Source organism: Ambystoma mexicanum, chromosome 10 (genome assembly GCF_040938575.1).
Source record: "Ambystoma mexicanum isolate Mex_15411 chromosome 10, UKY_AmexF1_1, whole genome shotgun sequence".
NCBI classification, from domain to species: Eukaryota; Metazoa; Chordata; class Amphibia; order Caudata; family Ambystomatidae; genus Ambystoma; species Ambystoma mexicanum.
In genome coordinates, this window is record NC_090932.1 from 1,129,303,516 (window position 1) to 1,129,320,284 (window position 16,769).

The 16,769-nt window shown below is 48.2% G+C and overlaps 1 protein-coding gene across 4 annotated transcripts in view; it reads left to right on the plus strand.

The window, feature by feature from the left end:
• LOC138492065 (PH and SEC7 domain-containing protein 1-like) overlaps window positions 1–16,769 on the plus strand; it is a 1,158,039-nt gene that overhangs the window by 345,094 nt on the left and 796,176 nt on the right. For all 4 annotated transcript variants that reach the window (XM_069619020.1, XM_069619022.1, XM_069619019.1 and 1 more), the window contains one exon: window positions 8,130–8,210. In XM_069619020.1, coding sequence (XP_069475121.1) covers window positions 8,130–8,210 — 81 coding nt within the window. The remainder of the gene's footprint in view (window positions 1–8,129; window positions 8,211–16,769) is intronic.

The following is a 16,769-nucleotide window of genomic DNA, read 5'->3' on the forward strand; positions in this document are numbered from 1 at the left end:
ACGAAGGGGTCTGCATTGCACTACATGGATGTATGTGGAGCCCTCAAATTCTGTTAAGACAGAACAATTAATTTGAGGGCTTCGGAGAGACTTTGTCAACTGTTGTGGTGCTGACGAGGGTAGTCTGGCCTCTAGGGCCTCCCTCGCACGGTCCGGGGCCTTCTGTTGTATAAAGAAATCTCTGTTCATGAGCTTATGCCTGCTAACGGTCTGCATGCTCTGCTATTGGAGACTAAATCGGCACTGTTGTGGTGCTGACGAGGTTAGTCTGGGCACTGAGGCCTCTCTCGCATGGTCTGTGGCCTTCTGTTGTATAAAGAAATCTCTGTACATGAGTTTATGCCCGCTAACGATCTGCATGCTCTGCTATTGGAGACTAAATCGGCTTCTGTGGCTTTTCAGCACCATGTTCCCTCAGAAATCATCACAAAGGCAGCCATGTGTGCTATACCATAAGCATTTTGCAAGCACTCCTGCCAGATAGCACCATGGGAGTGGGTTGTCAATTTGGCTTTGCCCTTCTAAAACATGTATTCGGTCTGGTCCATCCTCCATGGGGTTATTAGTACTTGGGATACATGCACCCAAAAGTATGGATTAAAGGGGACAAAAAGTTGAGTAAAAATGTTAGTCACCATAGTGACTAATGTACTCCTAGTCCATAATCCCTTTTCTTTCATACTGCTGCCACTTTCCTCTCTAAATCCTAGCCATCAGTCTGTCGGACTAAGCAAATGGAAAATGCAAAGGTGATGCCTGGAGTGGAGTTTAGGGAAGCAGGTCATGGCAGATAATGCACCTTGCTTGCCATAAAAAATATACAATTTTTCTGTATTGCAAAAAACTAAAAAGCTCTCCTGTTCCAGTATTATGGAATGTCCCAAAAGTATGGAGAAAATGAGACTCTGGACTAGGATCAGTACAGTAGTCACTACAGTGAGTAATTTTCTTTTTGCACTCCTGTTTGGCAGACATTTTGGGGTGTCTGATGCTGACAGAACTTTTGGCATTGCAAATTTTCCAGGATAATGCTTTATCCCAGAAGTGAAGGGGGCAAAAAGTGAATTCCGAACTGTGAGAAACATGGTTGAGGGATGGATTTTTCTCCTAATCCTCCACTCTGCTCCTTAGTACTGAAATGTTATTGTATTGTATTGCTTATTTATAATGCGCTTATAGACAAAACAAGTGCTTCACAGCACTCCAAGATGGTAGGGGAACATGGGAAACAATCATTCATAAGGCCTTGGAAATTTCAGAATGATATACAGTAATAATAAGCATACGAGGCCTGACAACATTTCTGCTAATTCAAGTGCATTAACATGTAGTTGGGGTGGGGGGAGGGCAGACATGACAAACTGACAATGATGCAAGTGCCAGACCAGCAGTTGGGATAGGAGGCAGTGCGCCTGGTCCAGGAGGGCCGGCTAAGGGCAAAGGGTTGCCTCTTAAGGAAGTGCGTAGTGCTGCAAGTAGTGCGGGGGCCCGCAGACAAGTGCAGGGATATACCATTTTGTCAAGCCCTACTAGTAAATACTCTGTGCAGGAGAGAGTGTTCCCCCACATCCACCACTCTTACTCTTATCAGCTTTTATACGGCAGGCGCTAAACCCACCACCCATATTATTATATGGGATCAGGGTAGGGTGGCATTTGGGCTTGCCTATGTGCTCGTTTTGCCAGAAAAGGATGAGGTTGCTGAGATTGCTTTTAAAACTCTGAAATAATTATTATTTCTGATGTTTGTTAATCTGCTTAGAATCACATGCTGTGCATAGGTCCGACATCCAGTGGTCACTGCGAGAGTATTGCATTTTGTTTTTCGTAGTCGAAAAGGGGACGTCGACAAGGCGTGTCTGTAACACTATCCCTATAGTGACGTGCGTTGTACCCACAATCCCTCACGCGTCGAGGTCCCTCAGATTGTTTTTTCCGCCCAGTTTCTGGTCGCCTTTCGCGGAGCTCCTAGAGAGACATTGCTATACTTGCCACGGACCTCGGTCCTTTTGTCATAACTTAATATACTGATAACGATCCCTCCCCCTCGACGTTAGCTGTGAAGCTGTTTCTCCGCCGAACTGATTTTCGACGGAGAGGAAGAGCGGAGGAGATCCTTCGGCGCTGCCGAACACGTGGCCTGGCCTCGACGGCCAACTTACAGTAGGGAGAGTGGGGGTTAGAACTTTGTCTCTTCTCTTTGAGAATGTCTTTCTTTCTCCCCTTTCTTTCCCTTGGGGTTGTTATCGCCAGCTATTATTGCCTCAGCTATGGAGAGGACACCATTTAAGTTTTGCCCACGCTGCAGGGGCAAATATACTTGGAAAGATAAGCACAAGCTCTGTAATCGTTGCTTACCCCTCGATCACATAGAGAACAGCTGCGCAGCCTGCAAGCTCTTAAAACCCAGGACTCTTAAAGAACGTAGGGTTAAGAGGTGGGCGGACTACGCAATGTCGAAGTCAGTTTCCTCACCCGCTGCCGCTGTTACTGAAAGTGACGAGGAGTGCGATAACTCGACGTCCGTTACGGAAGTCATGAACCCCCAGAAGGAGCGCTCCCGCTCCTCGTCGTCCGTCCCCGGCCCCGACGGGCTCGGCTCACGCCCTGCTTATGGGGATGAACACCCCGGCGACAAGGACGCACACAAACCCCATAAGGCTAAACACACTACCCACGGCTCTTCTTCGTCGAGAACGAAGGATCCATCAGCGCCGAAGGGGACGCAGGGCACTCCGGCGTCTACCGCAGACCGTAAAGGTCACAAGCCCCACCCGCAAACGCAGCCGCGACCAGCGATTGGGCTTCCATCTAACACGGGCGCTACCCCAAAAACATCAGACGCAACGCTCCATAGAGCGACCGTCGAGGTACAACGCACACAACGTCGACACCAGAGCCCTCGACGGACAAAATCGTGGTCGAGAGCCTAGCGAGAATTGTCGCCGAAGACAAACGTACGCGGACGACGAAACAAACGTCGAATACCGCGTCGAAAAAACATAAAAGTAGCCAGGAACTGCCCCTTTCTCCAAAGGACGCTTCCGAACTACCTGAAGGCTTTTCAGAAGGAGACGGGAACCTCTCGTCGACGTTGTGGGAGCGTTCGAAACGATTCGAAGGCGAAAACACTAATTTCCCCCCTCTAGACTATTCAGGGGTACCCCATGAGACCCTTGAAAGACTCCATTCTTGCATGGAGAAAATGGAAAGGTTTCTAGGAAACCAAGACCCACCCACTCACAAAAGACAAAGAGAATGGCCACAGGATGACCCTAGAGTCAAGATTCCTAGGCTGGTTGACCTCACTGAGGAGGAGCAATACCTCCAAGAAGATGAGGAGTGTTTGGGTGGAGAAGAAGAGGTAGAACTTGAGGAAGAGGGGTTCGAAGAAGATCCTTACACCACTGCTACAGGGTTTGAAGAGGATACAGCTACCTCGAAGCCCTGGCATTCACCGTCAGTGCAGCCTTGGCAATCCCCATCAGTACATTCAGACCCTGATGCCTTTCTCCCTTCTCCTCTCAAGGATTCACATGGGAACTCCTCTCCCATAGATGACCAACCTTCCCTCAATGCACTATTGCGCAAGGCAGCAGCGCATTTTGAGATTGATACAGGGGAAACTCTTCCAGACATTGACTTTGTAGAAAAAGTCATCAAAGAAAAAGCCCCTGTTAGCCAATCTATTCCACTCCTGGCTTCTATTAAAAGAAGAATTTCTCCTTCCCTTTGCTAACCCAGCTTTAGTAAGAGGGGTCAACCCTAGAATAGAAAAGCTCTTCAGCCCTTCATCCTCTGACCCTTTATACATCAGAGGACACTCTATTCCGGACTCCCTTGTGGTTACCAACACAAGAAAAAGAGCAGGGGTGCCACTATCCACTAGTGAAGCACCTCCAGACAAAGAAGGCAAAAAACTCTACGCACTGGGGAAGAGAATCACGACCTCCGCCGCCTTCTCTACTAGAATTGCTAATAACAACTTTCTTTTAGCTAGCTACGCAGATGCACAGTGGAACAAGCTGCGCAGCGAAGCAGAGGAAGCACCTGAACCTCTGCGTTCTCGCCTGCTAGCTATAATATCAGAGGGCACACTGGTAAACCAGGGCATCGTTAAGAACTCCCTAGATGCCGCTGAGACGGCTGGCCGCTCCCTAGTGCAGGGAATACTTCTCAAGCGCCACGTTTGGCTACGCAATTCAGGTTTTAAGCCCGAAACCCAAGCCTCCCTCATAAATAAACCCATTGAACAGACGCATCTGTTTGGGAAAGCAGTAGATGAGGCCCTAGAACATGCTAAAAAAGAGTTTGATACCATCAAGACTCTTGATCAAATTTCTAGGCCCCCTAACAGGCGAGGCTATGGTAATAAACGCTCCTTTCGTGGCCAAAGACAGCAGCAGAACCAACAACAACAATATTACTCTGGCTCCAACTGGCCCACTAACCAGGGTAACACCCAGTTCAGTCAAAGAGGCCAACGCCGTGGCAAAGGAAGAGGTCGTGGCTCCAGCCCCAGAGGTTCCACGCCCAATACCAGCAAATGACCCGAAAATTCGGGTCCCCTCCCATGCATCACCGGTCGGGGGCCGGCTAACATCGTTCCTTTCAGCATGGGAGGGAATCACGTCAGACCGTTGGGTATTATCCACCATAGCCCACGGATACTGCATCGAGTTCAACGGTTCCCCGAAGTACAAACCCCCACGGAACCGACGCATGACACCGCAACACCTCTCCATTCTTCTTCAAGAGGTGGAAGAACTACTGAAGAAAGAAGCTATAGAGCCCGTCCCCCAAAAGTTTCGTATGGTGACCTTACAGGAGGTAATCCCACTGTTATCTCAAGGGGATTACATGACAACACTGGACATGAAAGATGCATACTTTCATATTTTAATGTTGACATCGCACAGAAAATACCTCAGGTTCAAAATAGACGACAAACACTACCAGTTCAGAGTACTACCCTTCGGGATAGCATCTGCACCAAGGGTATTCACGAAAGTACTGGCAGTGGCATCGGCCCACCTGCGCAGATTATCCATCCCGGTATACCCTTACCTCGACGACTGGATCATAACAGGGGATTCTTACGAAACATGCTTCTCCAATACCCAAAAGACCGTAGACCTTTTGTCCCAACTGGGCTTCTCCATCAACGAAAAGAAGTCCAGCTTAGACCCCAGCCAAACCAAACAATTCCTAGGGGCTCTAATTCGAACAAAGGACGGCCTTGTATTCCCCTCCAACGAGAGGGTCCAAAACATGCTGTTTCAAATTCCCCATTATGTAGCAGGCCGAGAGGTGACGGTACGCAAAGCAATGCGCATGCTAGGGATGATGGCGTCATGTATTTATTTGGTACCTCACGCGCGCCTGCGCATGCGCCCAATGCAAGAGTGGCTCTACAGCCAGTGGTGTCAGGCCAGCGGACAATGGGACGATCTAGTGGTGGTCTCGCAGGCCTTGGTTCTCTCGCTACGGTGGTGGACAAAAGAAAACCTGTTATTAGGGAAAACTTTTGCCACACCCGCAGTGGAAGCCACTCTAACCACAGACGCATCCCTTACAGGATGGGGGGCTCACCTATCCCATCAGAAGGCCCACGGAGTTTGGACTCCGAGCTTAGCATCCAAGCATATAAACCTGCTGGAACTACTAGCGGTGTTCAAAGCACTGAAAGCCTTTGAGAAACAGCTACAAGAAAAGACAGTGATGGTCCTCACAGACAGCACCACAGCCATGTACTACCTCAACAAGCAAGGAGGCACTCACTCTCCAGGACTGTCCAAACTGTCCCAGAATATATGGAAGTGGGCTCTCAGACACAACATGTTCCTACTGTCACAACATGTACCAGGGGAACTCAATCTTCTAGCAGACAAACTCAGCAGAGACTTCCCCCTGCCCGGAGAGTACGAATGGCAATTACACAAAGACATCGTCTTAGACATCTTCACTCAATGGGGTTTCCCGGAAATAGACCTGTTCGCAACTCTGGAAAACTCACAATGCCAAAGTTACGCCTCCAGGTACCCCCAGAACCAGTCCAAGGGGAACGGTCTGTCGATTCTATGGTCAGGGAAATTTGTTTACGCCTTTCCCCCGACTCCCCTTCTCAACAAAGTGGTGCACAAGATGCATCAGGAGCAGGTTACAATGATACTAGTGGCCCCAATGTGGGCCCGGCAGCCATGGTTCGCTCACTTGATGGAGATGTCCCTATCTCCCCCAGTGAAACTTCCCTGCCCGTACAACATGCTGTCACAAGACAAGGGCAGAACACTGCATCCATGCCCTCAGACCATGAACTTAGCAGCCTGGCTCCTGAGATCATAGAATTTGGACATTTACAACTCCCACAGAGATGTATGGACATCCTCAGGGAAGCCAAAAAACCTAATACTCGACACTGCTATTCTAGCAAATGGAAAAGATTCGTTATCTGGTGTAGAGGTACTAGCATCAACCCAGTTGACTGCTCTCCTACTGACATTATTCTATACTTGACCCATTTACTGGATTCAGGTTTAGTGTTCAATTCCATTAAAGTCCACCTAGCGGCACTTTCTGCATACACCACTTCCCAACTTAAAGTGTCGTGGTGGAAGATACCAGTTATCAAAGCCTTCATGGAGGGGGTAAAGAGGATACACCCTCCGATAGCTAACCCAGCTCCCGGATGGGACTTAAATGTGGTACTTTCCAGACTCATGGGCCCTCCCTTCGAACCCATGCACAAGGCAACTCTTAAAGATATCACCCTTAAGACTGCTTTCCTAATAGCTATCACCTCCATTAGGAGAGTAAGTGAACTACAGGCTCTTTCTGTACTAGACCCCTTCGTAACAGTTCACAAAGATAAGGTGGTTCTACGCACACACCCAAGGTTTGCACCTAAATTCATCTCGAAATTTCATGTAAACCAAACTATAGAACTACCAACGTTCTTTCAAAACCCTTCCAGCTCCGGAGAAAAAAGTCTGCATACACTAGATGTACGCAGAGCTGTCATGTTCTACATGGAAAGAACCAGACCACTGAGAAAGACTAATCAGTTCTTTTGTCTCGGTGGCAGCAGGAAGAGAAGGAGATGCGGTCTCAAAATCCACTATATCTAGATGGATTGTTCAATGCATCACTCTCTGTTACACTCTTGCTAAGAGAGAACTACCCTTCAAGCCAAGAGCACATTCCACTCGAGGCACGGGGGCTTCCATAGCATTCATTGCAAATGTTCCCCTTGAGTCCATCTGCAAAGCGGCAACCTGGAGTTCTGTGCACACATTTACAAAACACTACTGTCTAGATGCACACTCTAGATCTGATTCCCAGGTTGGGCAGGCAGTATTAAGACATCTTTTCTCTACTGTTCCTTCTCATAACCCACCGCCAACTCCGGGTACTGCTCGCTAGTCTATGCACAGCATGTGATTCTAAGCAGATTAACAAACATCAGAAGACAATGCATTACTTACCGTAAAAGCATTTCTGATGGTTGTATCTGCTTAGATTCACATGCGCCCACCCTTCCTCCCCGCTCGGATGGAAGGAACATAGACATCCTTTTATATATATTTCTCTCTTTTCTGTACTCACTCACGGCTAAAAGGCTCCCTCAGGGCAGAAAAATACAAATAGAGGGACCTTGACGCGTGAGGGATTGTGGGTACAACGCACGTCACTATAGGGATAGTGTTACAGACACGCCTTGTCGACGTCCCCTTTTCGACTACGAAAAACAAAATGCAATACTCCGCAGTGACCACTGGATGTCGGACCTATGCACAGCATGTGAATCTAAGCAGATACAACCATCAGAAATGCTTTTACGGTAAGTAATGCATTGTCATCTCTTACTCGGACTCGCAGATCTATCTTGATTCTCTCCCCTGCATTTATTTGGGGTATTAGTGCATGAATATGGTTAGATTAAGTCAAGGAGAATTTGATAATTGACCTTCTCTTTAGAGGAAAGCTCCTGCCTCAGCAGGTTTAGTGCAACAAAGGGTGAGCCTGTGAATATATATGTTCAATGTAATTGACTGTTGTGTGGAGTAAAACTCTATCCTGGATGTAATGTGTACCATGTCTCTTTTTCTCCTGATATGAACGGATTGCAGCACTGAATTCAGCCGGATGGTCGCACAAGAGTATCTCGCCTTTTTTGATTTTGCAGAGAAGACGCTCGACCAAGCCCTGAGGTGAGCTCAGCTGTACTAATTGGATCTCCTATCTGCGGTTCCGTGCTCGGACAATCTGAGCAGGATGCCAGCATTTGGCCATATACTGCATCGGCCAACTCATCAAATGGTGTGTTTCTTTCTCTATGGGTTACTGTTGGTGACAGAGGGAATGCCCACCACCCACAAGGGTCCTGACATGAATTAGGCAACTATAAGTAGTTTGGGCATCCTTCTGAGTTAGGAGGTGTGGTAAAAAGAGGCGGTAATTCTGTTACAGAATTACAGCTGTTTTTACTGCACCGCCAAATTCGGAATTTGACATTTTAAGGGGAGGATTTACCTCCGACACAATGCTAGAGGTGAATCCACCAGTTTAGGTACAAAATCATCAGAATGACCGCTTATGGTAATTCCGCCAAAATCTCCATAAGGACTCCAAAAATGTGAATTTACTTGCCCTTTCACTATTCTTAATTCTGTAATAAGCACACAGGACCAAGCAGTGGTAACAGTAAACATTTTTGGAAGTGATTTGGTGCATTTACCACCAAATTACTGCCATATTAGTAACAAGGCACTTTGTCTTTCATAATTTCTCTGCCGTTTTGTACAGCTGCATTTCAGCCTCCAGATTCTGTGGACGAAAGTTTGATGGGCTGACACTTTCTCTTCATTCAGAGTTAATCACTGCATAATGCCGCAGCATCCCAGCAACTGACCGCCTAGCACATGCCACTCCCGAAGCCAAGGATTGGCATTGTGGAGTGATTTCCATCAAGAGTAGGTCTAGAGCAGGATCTGTAACCTTTGGCTTCCCACATTTTTTGGACTACATCTCTCATCGCCCCTAATCAGCATAGTCCGTTGTGAAGGCCTTGGGAGTTAAAGTCTAAAACATCTGGAGAACCATTGTTCTAGATTCTGACATCTGAGCACATCGCTGTATCCCTCATGGCAAATGGGGCATTTAAAGAAGCAAGTCATAACTGTGGTTTGAAATGGCCTTTTGACAATGTTCTAAATAGCTTTCCGTGGTTCTAGTTTACATTTTTGCTGTTTCATTATGATTTAATTAATATGTAGTGTGTGGTCCTGTCAGAATACGATTTTCCACATCAATAGATGCTTGAAATGTGATCAAAATTAATAGGCCTCAAAATTTTAAGGTACTGCATGACTCTCAGTGAGGGAAATATTCAGATTCCTATTTCATGCTTCTACTAATGAATCGTCACAGAATATTGAACATTCTCCATTATGGGATCTTGCATGGATTCACATGCTCATGGATATTCCCTGTCTTCATGCTGGGAATGCTCAGTAATATTAAAAAGCAGTGCTTGTCTTTTGTGTCATAGTGCCTAAACCAATGGCATTCGTCGTCCTCATCTCCACCCCAGTGGCAATCTTCATATTTGTACCACACGTTTTTGTATTGGGAGTCCTCGGATTTCACTCCTCGAAAATCTCGATATTTGGCTCGATTTTTGTGAAATTCTTCATAGTTTTTCTTCTGTAGTCACATTGGTGACCACCGGCATTAGAGGCACATTGCTGGTTAGGATCCATTCCATCGTCTGGTTATTTTTTTTCTTCTTTGGGTGAAGCCTTCTCCTCGGACTTGGGCCCTCACTGTGCGGCATGGTGGATGCCAGCAAGAAGAGTCTCTTCAGGGCCTGTTCAAAGTGAAACCTGAAGGACGTCATTGTGGATGATCGCCATGATAAAACCCTCTACTGCTTGCACCCAGACCACGATGGGGACAACTGTTCCATCTGCAAGTCTTTTTCCAAAACTCAATGGGATCGCCACAGAAGATTGGTGACTTGGCTAGAGGTGGGTGTCATGGCCTCTGACGTGGCCTCATTGCGAAGTCATGCCTCAGCCCAGGTCAGCAGATCCAATGAGCGTACTCCCTCTTCTAAGAGATTAAGATACGTTGAGGGCACTTTGCTGGGGAAGAGATCTAAAAAAGACAAGCAGTCCCATGCTCCAACTTTATCTCAACGTCTCCCAAGACTCCTACGTTGGCAGGGTCCATAGCCACAACTCCAGCAGGGTCATCGTCAGAAAAATGACATACGTCAACGACCTCTCCACCGACGAGTTGCACACCATCAACAGGCGGAGCACCGTCCATGAGCAGTCACTCCAAAGGTCATATTCGTGTTCGTATTCAGTCATCGAAACTCAAGTCTCTGTTGAATTTAGAGATCGTAACCGGTCCAGCGACTGAAATCTTCGTCTACCACTTCGTAAACGGTTGCTCCGTCTACCATCTCATTGATGGCACAGACTCCATCGACTGTCCCGTCGATGACTCTGATAACCATCCACAAGGTTGCTCTACTTTCGTGGCTGCCCTCCTCTGCAGCCCTGTCGATGACACCACAGGCTCCGGCCATCGGCGTCTTACCCAGCGGTGCGAGTGTGGACAAGGAGATGCTGCCAGCTCTCTCCTGTCTCCTGTCTCCCAAGGCCAACCAAGACAAAACTTTTCACCCTGTCATCAGTGGGTTCTCCTGGACTGTTAATGTCTGCTCGGCTACTACATGCAGGCACTCTCTCAGACACCAAGCCTCCAGGGTCTTTCTCCTCTGATCTGGAAGAGGTCGAAGATTCGCTTAACCCCATTCTTCCTGGACCTCATCGCTCTTCGTAGCTGCAACTACCTCCTCCCTCTCTGCAGACCCAACTAACTCTACCAACTGTGCTCTTGCTCACGGCTCCCATGGGAACATCGCCTAGAGACTTGTCCTTGGACATCCTGTCTACTCTGCATACCTTGGTTTCTGAGCTGCATCAACGTGTTCCTCCAACAGCCCCCCAGGCTGCTCCCTCTAGGAGTCAACCATTGCATGCAGGGTGCAGATGAGTTTGAGGACCTAATTCTGGCTGTTGGTGAGCCCTCTGATGTGGGTCTGCCCTCCAGAGATTCCCCACGGATGAGAACGGCTCATATAATGCACTATTGACCTGTGCATCAAGACTATTCAATCTGGTTCCTGAAGAGAAGCAAAAGGAAGCTTTCCTTTTCCAAATGAGTCCTCCTAGGAAATCAGTTGTCAATCCCTCTGCTTAACAACGTATGGAAAATAGCTTATTTGTCATGAAAAAACTCCTTTCTTGGCCCATCCAAAGGAGGATCACCTAGAGAAGAAGTACAGAATACCGGATTCTGCACTGGTGCGTCTTCGTTCCCAGCCTTCACCCAACTGTGGTTTGTGCTTCAGCGAGAAAAAGCTCCACTAACCCCTCCTCTCCATGCATGGTTCCTCCAGACTAGGAGGGTAAGAAGTTTGACGTGTGTGGGAAACGCATAATCATCTCCACCACTGCTTCCACCAATAAAGCGGGTAACGCTTTTGCTATACTCTCCACATGCGATAGAGCAGTGGTCTTCAAACTTTTTTGGCCGGGGCCCCCTGAGCAAAATTTGGGCAGGTCGGGACCCCCCAGAAATGCCAAAATGGACAGTATGTATATTGCGCGCCGTCACCTTCTTCCATCACAGTCATTTGTCTCTCCCCAACCCATCACACACCCTGGGCTCTCCCCAGTCTGCTCCCACCACTATCCCATGGTTCCCGCCCATTGTGCTCCCACCATAGTCCCTGGGTTCCCTCCATCCTGTTCCCAACACAGTCTGAGGGCCAGTAGCGGCTGGTGATTTATTTAAGTGGAGGGGCATAACTATTTCCCCCAAAAATTCCATAGCGACCGAGCATAGTGAGGAAACCCGAACCAATGAAGGGGGTTCGGAGGGGTTTCCCCCTGTGAATTATTTTTAAATAATGGGTTAAAATGTTGCATTGTAGAGCATAATTTTAACTAAAATATGGGTAAATAGCCAAACAGTTTGCAATTGGTGCTGGGGGGCCCAGGGGGCAGGCATGACATTTTTTACTGGACATCTATGATAGATGTCCAGTAAAAAGATACCATCCCTGTCTCCTGGGCCTAACACAATCAACATGATTATGTGTGTATGCAAGGCGCTGCACATTCATACAGCAATCACTCTATCATTCACACGAGCATCCATCACCATACACTCACTCATAACATAAGCATACACGCATCCATACCCATGTTTAAATAAAAACAATGAACATAAATGTACCTTCTGCATTGGCCTGCGTGTGGGTGCTGAAACGCCCTGCTCCAGGCTGCTCTGTCCGTATGAGCGAGGAGGCGCAGGAGCTCCCCCTCGGACGTACAGACATGCAGTGCCCCAGCCAGCATTTCCAATGAGCTATTATGCAATGCTGGCGAAGCAAAACGCCCCAGCACTTGCATGGCTCAGTGAGCATGTGCGGCTGGGGAACTAAACTGAACTGTCAAAAGGGAAACAGTGTTTCCCTTTGACAGTTCAGCCAGCCCAGGAGCACTCCATCAGCTGGAAAAAGCAGCTGAGGGAGTGCTCACTGTTTCACTGGGCTGGCTCCTTAGCTCCTCCATAATGGGTAAAGGGCCACTGGGTGGGCGCCCGCTTGCCATTATGGATGAGCTGCCAGGCTCGGACTGGCCTATAGGGCAATGCCTGTAACAAAAATGTAAAATGCTAGTGTGGGCCAGTCAAAATGGGCCACCATTTTGGCCAATGTGGACCAGTTTGATGAGCTACTTAACTATGTAGTTAGTAATTTTGACCATTGTTGCTGAATATGTCACAATTTACTTAGATTTTAACACAAAGTACTCCCTTGGGTACAATTGAAACAGTGGGCCTCATTACAACCCTGGCGGTAGCTGTTCAGGTAAAACCGGCATGGCTGCCGCCGGAGTTGCATCCGGGTCCGGTACCCGCGAATGAGCAATTACCGGGTCATGCCGAGTTAGGCGGACCTGATAATTGCCCTTTCACGGGTTTCAATACTGGTAGATCCCCATTCCCATTTGAGCCCTATAGGATGCACTGGCACCGTTGATAACGGTGCCGGTGCATCCGAGGAGCTGTGCTCGAGGGTGCCGCACAGCCTGCCAAGTCGGACCTGGTGGGCTGTCAGGCACCCGCGAGCACAACTTGTACTATGGCGGTACGGTAGCAACGGTGTCAGTAGCTTATAAGCACCGTTGTTACCGTACCACCATAATTGTAATGAGGCCCAGTCTGTGACTAAAGGAATGAATATCCATTTACAACTGCGGGCCACTTTTTCATTGTTCCCTGAGACAGTTTCATGCTTCAGCCCGACCATGTGAGCCACCTATGCCCATTTCTTCCAATCTAAAAAAAAAAAGAAAAGTTTATTTTTAGTTTTATTTAATGCTGAGCTCTCAGAGCCCCCCAGGGATGCAACCACGGACCCCGGGGGGGGGGTCGCGACCCCCAGTTTGAATACTGCTGCAATAGAGTGTTGTGGTATAAGCTAGGACCCATTTTAGACATCCTCCGGGAGGACAAGAAGGACAAGGCATTGGGATTATTTCACAAAGGTGAGGTTGTCTCTGATCACGTGATTAGTCGCTCTGGACTTTGCAGATTCAGGTTTCCATCAAATGGGCAACGGGGCAGTGCTCTGCAGGCAATGCTGTTTGAAGGCCAGTAACTTTTACCCTGAGGTCCAATTGAAAGTTATTGATATGCTTTTTGAAGACCTAGACCTTTTCGCCAAGGCGGTCGATGAGACCCTAAAGTCCATAAAAACTGACACAGACTGCACGCTTGCTGGGTACTCTTGAGCAACAAAAGCAGTCCTTCTGTTCATCCAAGTGCTGTGTCTACAGGTCCACGAAGGCTTACAGACCAGGATATCGCCAATCTTCAGGCTCAAGCATGCAAGAGGTCTACAGAGGACGTTCACAGTTCTACAATGGGGGAACACAACGTTGATCCTACAGAATGCAGATGACCAAACAGGACTGACCAAGTACAGGGCCGGTCCCCTGCTTCATTACCCCTTTGGGAGACCGACTATCACAGTTTGTGGACATGTGGCACAGCATTTCCACCGACATGTGGGTGCTCAGCATTGTCCAACGGTGTCACACCCTCAAATTCCTGGACAAATGCCCCTCCATTCCTCCCGTCATAAGAAAAGTGCAACATGTTCCTCTACTCTTGCAAGAAATTCGGGCACTGTTAAAAAAGAAAAGGTGTATTCCAGATACTTTCTAGTGATGAATAAGTCTGGTGGCTTGAGGCGCTTCCTCTACCTGAGACAACTCAACAATTTTCTCAAATCCCAAAAGTTCTGGATGATCATGTTGCAGCTAATGCTCAAACAGGAGGACAGAGGCTTTCTGGCCTTCCTAGACCTAGACAGTGCCTACTTAAACATTCCCATTCATTGCAGGCACCTATGCTTCCTCCTATTAGTCGTAAACTGTAGACATTACCAGTTCAAGGCTCTTCCCTTCGGCCTCAAATCAGCTCTGCAGATCTTCACAAAGTGTCTGGCTCCAGTGGCAGCCCATCTATGGCATTCAGGCATCTACGTCTATCCCTAACTGGATGACTGGCTGATCTGTGCCCACTGTCATCCACTGGCCTTAGAGCACACTGAGGAGACCACCAGGTGCCTAACTTTGCTGGGATTCTCGGTCAACTTTTTGAAATCATGCGTGATGCCATTGCAGAACGCTCTCTTTCTAGGCTCACGTCTCAAACTACTGACGTGTCTGACTTCTTCCTTGCAGAAGAGGGTCGGGCCATCTTGGGCAAAGTGCCACAGCTCTCAACTCTTCAAGTGGGATCCAACTGTTAAAATCTCTTTTAGGGATGATGTCTTCATGCATCCCCCTAGTCCCTCATTGCATGCTGCACATGAGGCCTCCAACAGTTCCTGGATGCCACGTGGCCACAAATATCAGGCTCCTCTAACAACAAGATCACCCTCATTCCAATGTTGAAGAAGACCCTGGATTGATGATTCATTTGTCAGCATCTCACGCAAGGGGCTCCTTTTTTCGCCTTCCAGTGCATCAGACCGCGGTCACCACCAACTCCTCCCTGAAAGGTTGGGGACCACACAGAGGTCAATTTCACCTCTGGGGCTTATGGCAACCTGAGGAGAAGGAGATGCGCATCACTGTCTGGGAGCTGCAAGCAGTGTTCTGAGCTCTCGGGTCATTCAACCCCCAACTCCAGGGCAAACTGGTCTGCATTTTCATGGACAACACAACCACCATGTTCTACTTCAGGAAGCAGAGGGGAACCTGCTCTCCCATTCTATCCAAGGAAGCGCAAGTGATGTGGAAATGGGCGATGGATCTGAAGATGTTTCTCAATCCATTCCATCTGGCAGGCATTCACAATACAGATTCACTCAGCAGGGAACTCGATCCTGCCACAAGTGGAGCTTCAGCAGACTCCAGTTCTCCTTGTCTTCTCCAGGTGGGGATGCTCTTAAATTGACCTATTCGCCATTGGCAGCAAACGGAAAAAGCCCCGAGTTTGCCAGCCGTTGGCACATATAAGCAGTGTGGGGGACGTCTTCTCGTTTCCCTGGGTGGGGAGGGGGGGGTTAATTTCTGTACACGTTCCACCAATTCCTCATTTGCTGTGAGTGATAAGGGCACTCAAACAGACCCATTGCAAGATGATACTCATTGCTCTGGGTGGCCCAGACAGATTTGGTACTCAACCTTCTCAATCTGTCTGTGGCTCCTTGAATCAAGCTGCCTCCTCTTCCAGACCTGCTCTCCAGAGAAGGAGAGTCTGTCCTCCACCATGACCCAGCATCCCTGAAACTGTTGGCTTGGCTCCTGCAAACCTAGAGTTTGGCATTACTCATTGCCTGTAGAATGATTTTCTTGCTAAAGTTACGGCATGCTATAACCACAAATGGAAACGCTTCTCTGTGTGGTGTAATTTGCAAGATTTTTCTCCCCTTCGCATGAAAGCTCCTCAAATCCTGACTTGCCTGCTCTGACCTAACAAAGGCAAGCCTTGCTGACCTCCATCAAGGTGCACTTGGCAGCTATCTCCCGATTGTTAAAGAATTCCTAAAAGGTCTGTTCAGAGCGTTCCCTCCTGTGAAGGCTCCAGCCCCCGCATTGAGCTCAACGTCGGTCTGTCAAAATTGATGAGTCCTCCTTTCAAACCTCTTCACAGTGTGCCTGTAAAGTTTTTGTCTTGGAAGACTGTTCTTCTGATAGCCATCACTTCGGCCAGACGTATTGGAGAGTTAGTCTCTCTCTTGCAAACCACTTTGTTTGTCTTTCCATCTGTCCAAGGGGGGTGCTACGTCCTCATCCATCATTCATGCCAAAGGCTCCATCAGACATTCATTTGAACAAGGCTTTAGTTCTCTCTTTTCCCCAATCCTGCCGCTCCAGCAGAACGGCTTTGTGTTCACTATGTCGCATGCATTTAGTCCTTTCGCACAACTTCTCAGTTGTTTGTGACATTTGCATCTGGAGCGAAAGCGAAAAGCCTCCAAGGCTTTCATTTCCAGGTGGCTCTCTGGCTGTATCACGTATTGCCACTGGCTGACAGACCGTTGCCAGGAACGCCGAGAGCCAATTCCACTGCTGGGTTTCCACTGTGACCTGCAGCTGCAGAGTCATTTGTGTATTGGCCTTGGACTGGGAGTTTCACCCACAAAAAATGGTGTTCCTGCCCAGGATGTC